Raw genomic sequence first — 4,191 nt, forward strand, 5'->3', positions numbered from 1 at the left:
GGCCTGTCTGATTTTCTTTTTCTTTTTCCTTTTCTTTTTAACCTAATAATTGTTGTTGTGAAACGGCGACAAACCAAGCACGCGTCTCTCATCCAATCTTGCCCGACACTGCTGAAAGTCATATCATCTCCGTAAAATCTAGACAAAGATATGGCAATGGCTCCATTTGCAGCTTCAGCGGCTCAATTTCCCTCTTATTTTGCTTCTTCCTTCTCATCTAGTAAGCTATTTCCCCTTATCCCTCTCTCAATCTTGGCTCACTATGTTCTCTGATTGACTTATGTACCCGAAATGTAAAACAAAGATTGATTTTTTTAAGCTTTGAGAGTGTTTCCACAGGCCGCTACTTTTGGAATTTATATTATATGTGCTGCAATTGGTCGTGGAATATGGGAAATTAAATGAAATTGTGTAAATTGTAAAACTTTGGTACCTGTACTTGTTCTTTTTAACTTCGGCGTGTCGGATGAAAAGTATGTATTCGGAAGAGGTAAATGTATGTTATTACCTACAAGTTTGGTTGCTTTTGAATCAGACGATATGGATCTCAGAAGAGTATCTGTAACTTTGACTTCATATGACATGAGTTTAGAAGGGTATGGGATCCATCATACATTGACTGAATCACATGTTTAAAATTTTTAGTATAATGATAAACAAAATAAAATGGATTTAAATCTTACGCTTTCTAAGTGAAATCATTAATCCTTATTTTGAATGCATGTGTTTTGGTTTTCGAGTACTAGCTTGAGAAAATGCCAAAGAATGGGCGAGTGCGATTTAGAATATGTTTCGTTTTTCAAGACATGGCAACTTATTACTATTATTACTATTTTTGGATCCCCAGTTGGCGGGGGAAAAAAGATCTCTATCACAGCTGTGTTTTGAAAAGGCATTATAGTTTTTGTGGCACTTTAGCTTTATGATATTTAGCACTAGTAGTATTCGATCCTAATGGTCATTCACATGCATGTTCTTCAACTTGGGGACCTTATTGTAAATATGTTGAAGGATTAAATCCGGGCGGATTGCATCTTTACTATAGTCAAATATTACAACCAAATAGAACATAAATTTAAAGAGTAATAGTAGTTTATGAAGCAGAAAAAAGGGGGCCTCGCAGTGTGTACATGTTTAAATGATAGACAAGGAGTGGGAGAGGTGTGATGTGAAATAAATGTGTGGAATATATATATTTCTGCAATGAGATATAACTTCTGTGGTTGGCCAAGATATCGTATGCTTAATGGGTGCTGCAAGTTTGACATTGCTTTGATTTAGAAAGCTCCAATTTCTCTGCATTGACCTCCTTCACGTGATTTTGTTATACTTGATTGTTGCCACTTTGATTTTCCTGCATCGACATGGTGTTTTCCATTATCTTTTGTTTCATTTCAAGGTAACTCCTATAACAATGCCAGCCACGTTGGTCTACAAAATTTGCCATTGCCTGGAAACGGAAGTGGAATGGTTAAAAAATCTCTCAGAGTGCATTCATTATTTGGTGGAAAGAAGGATAATGATGATAACAGTGACAATAGTTCTTCCAAGGTACTAGTAGAAATGATGTGTTTAGATAATTAAGGGCTTTCTTGGTTTTTTTTCAGAATTTTATGGGAAGAGTTTTGAGAGAATATTTGGGGTACTGTTTTGGGGATATATTTTGTGTGTTTGGTTTGTTTAGAGGAAATGACATTATTAATGTATGTGTCAAATCACATTAGAAATTGTTAGGATAAAATTATTCAAAAGTTTAAGGATAGAACTTTTTGCAATAGAATGTAATATAATAATGGATTTTTTTTTTAAATGAAAAATAGTTAAAAGCAACAATTATGTTAAGAAATCTAAGAAAATAAAGGTGAAAAAATTGTGTTTGTTTTTGTTTCAGGGGATAAAGAGTATTTTCCCGTACATGAAAAACTGTATTGAATATTATGTTATATTTAGTTGAGACCATCCATGAAGGATCATGCCTTTCGGGGGATATCTCAGTTTACTACCTTTAAACTGTCAAGATTATTATACCCGACTTTAGCCATTTTTTGGGCAATTGATTCAATGTTCAATATTCCTTTTGTTTGTCTTCATCTTTTTGTACATCGAGTTTCTTGCGATGAAGTTATCATGTGGATGTATTTGACATATTTTATATATATTTCTTCTGTTTAGGTTTAATGTTGACCATTCAACTCGCCATTTCCTGCTGATAGGGCTCTAATAGAATGTTTATACTCTATAAAAAATAGGCTGGAATCTTAGGAAACATGCAGAATTTATACGAGACAGTAAAAAAGGCGCAGATGGTTGTCCAAGTTGAGGCAGTAAAAGTGCAAAAGGAACTTGCGGTGTATGTAACTATGGTTCATGTTCTATACATTTTTATTGCTGCTTGTTTCTTGGATTTATCATTTTTGTACTTCGATTTATTATGTATTTGAATATTCTTGTCCGACTTTTCAGAGCTGAATTTGATGGTTACTGCGAAGACGAGCTAATAAAGGTAGATTTAATGTACCATAGTCATTGAAGGTTCGTAGGCCTGCTCGGTTTGTTTGATGAAATCTTTTCAGGCTACGCTTTCTGGGAACCAACAACCAGTACGCCTCGAGATAACCGAGGCTGCCATGGAATTGGGAGCTGAAGTAAGTTTCTCTAGTAATACTTTCTGGCTTAATAGGGAAAGGCTCCATTGCCCATCGCTTATATAGCAAATGGATACAAAATCAGGACCAGAGCACGACACATATTTGCTCGACTTGTATGCTGTCAAATACTTCAAACTCCAATTTAATAAAGTTGTAATGTGTTTTTTTTTCCAGAAACTCTCTCTTTTGGTCACAGAGGCCTACAAAGATGCGCACCAAAAGAGCGTTCAGGTGAAAACTATTACCTGTTTCACTTCTCTTTACCTTTTTTCTGCAAAATCTTGAATCCAAATGCAGTATTGTAGATTGTTTGAAACATATAACTACGGTTATCTTGTGCTCCTTTAATCTCGAGCTTCGGGGAAGGTGATTTTTATCATAGTATCTAGGTAAGGTCATAAAATGAAATTTTACAGGTGAAATCCTCGTATTTTATTTGCTCTCTAGTAGTTATTTCTGGGTGTTTGTCATTGTTCAGTACCCGACCAATATTTTACATGTCCGTCTTAAGTGTTAATTTTGAATGTACATTTTCTAGTATCAACTTGTACATTAGTAAAGCTATTTTTCTTGTATCAACTTAAACACCGGAGGTAGTCTTACAGCACTTACCTAGTTTCCTCGATCCGACTTTCTTTGGGTTTGAGTTTTCCGAAAAATAGGTGGTTTCTAATAAAGTTCACTCCTAACTTTGGTTTGATGAACAATGCAGGCTATGAAAGAAAGAATGAGCAACCTTGCACAAAGCCTGGGAGTGCCACCAGGTTTGACAGAAGGATTGAAGTGACCAAGGGGGAGGGGATACTTTTATCAATTTTGTATGCCAGATTTGGAGTTATTTCCATTATGCTGACTTTGAGAATGTATTCTAGTCCTTTATTTTTCATTATTTCTTTTTTAAATGTAAACTTGTTCTCTTTTTATCTATCATCTTCTTGTACAAATATATCATAAAAATCTTAGGGGCTCAAACTTTTGATTGCTCTGTCTGTCTACTTTTTAAATATCCAAAATACTCCTACAATAATTGTTTTACCTAATGATCATCATGAAATAATTCCACACTAAAAATAGCCTATTCTTCAAAACTAACATTAGCATTCTTGCCATTACAATTAATAACATTGTTTATTATATTAATTTATTTAACTCTATCATATTATAAGTTGACTTTTATTACCAAAAAAAACCGTGCAAGCACGCAGCTACTGATAATATATATCTATTTATTTATTCATTTTTTTAATAAAAATATTCATTAATTTAAACATTTACTGACTTAATCAATGCTCAGGAAATTAAAATAAATCCCATGCACCTTATGTGACGGATATCATTCATTGAACTCGAACGAGATTTTGATTTTTGAAGGAAAAATTGATAGACTCCCATGTTCCATTTTTTCCCTGCGTTGGGCTACATTACATTACCTTACATGCAACACCTTGTGCATTTATTAATGAACATTCAATAGCACACCTAGTATACCAGACGTGCATGGCAGGTACAACTACCACGTTCTTTATTTGCCTTAAATTATGCA

General features: G+C 34.1%; 1 protein-coding gene across 2 annotated transcripts; it reads left to right on the forward strand.

Moving 5' to 3' along the window:
* LOC140839887 (nucleoid-associated protein At4g30620, chloroplastic-like) lies at positions 1-3,591 on the forward strand. Of its 2 annotated transcripts, XR_012119804.1 has the most exons (8): positions 1-220; positions 1,400-1,551; positions 2,250-2,350; positions 2,464-2,503; positions 2,574-2,645; positions 2,823-2,879; positions 3,361-3,520; positions 3,551-3,591. XR_012119804.1 is itself a non-coding variant. In XM_073206871.1 (7 exons), exons 1-7 carry the CDS (start codon positions 151-153, stop codon positions 3,433-3,435), a joined length of 567 nt encoding a protein of 188 aa, XP_073062972.1. In that variant the 5' UTR covers positions 1-150; the 3' UTR covers positions 3,436-3,591. The 2 variants fall into 2 exon arrangements, 1 of the variants encoding a protein (XP_073062972.1); XM_073206871.1 differs by having other exon boundaries at positions 3,361-3,591.
* Positions 3,592-4,191: the final 600 nt, after the last annotated feature.

The sequence above is a fragment of the Primulina eburnea genome, chromosome 8, assembly GCF_022965805.1.
Source record: "Primulina eburnea isolate SZY01 chromosome 8, ASM2296580v1, whole genome shotgun sequence".
NCBI lineage: Eukaryota > Viridiplantae > Streptophyta > Magnoliopsida > Lamiales > Gesneriaceae > Primulina > Primulina eburnea.

Excerpts from the sequence above, each read along its gene's own strand:
- LOC140839887 (XM_073206871.1), top strand. The coding sequence starts at position 151 with ATGGCAATGGCTCCATTTGCAGCTTCAGCGGCTCAATTTCCCTCTTAT. Across the intron at positions 221-1,399 it reads TGCTTCTTCCTTCTCATCTA|GTAACTCCTATAACAATGCC; the intron begins GTAAGCTATTTC and ends TTTCATTTCAAG. Across the intron at positions 2,880-3,360 it reads CGCACCAAAAGAGCGTTCAG|GCTATGAAAGAAAGAATGAG; the intron begins GTGAAAACTATT and ends TGAACAATGCAG.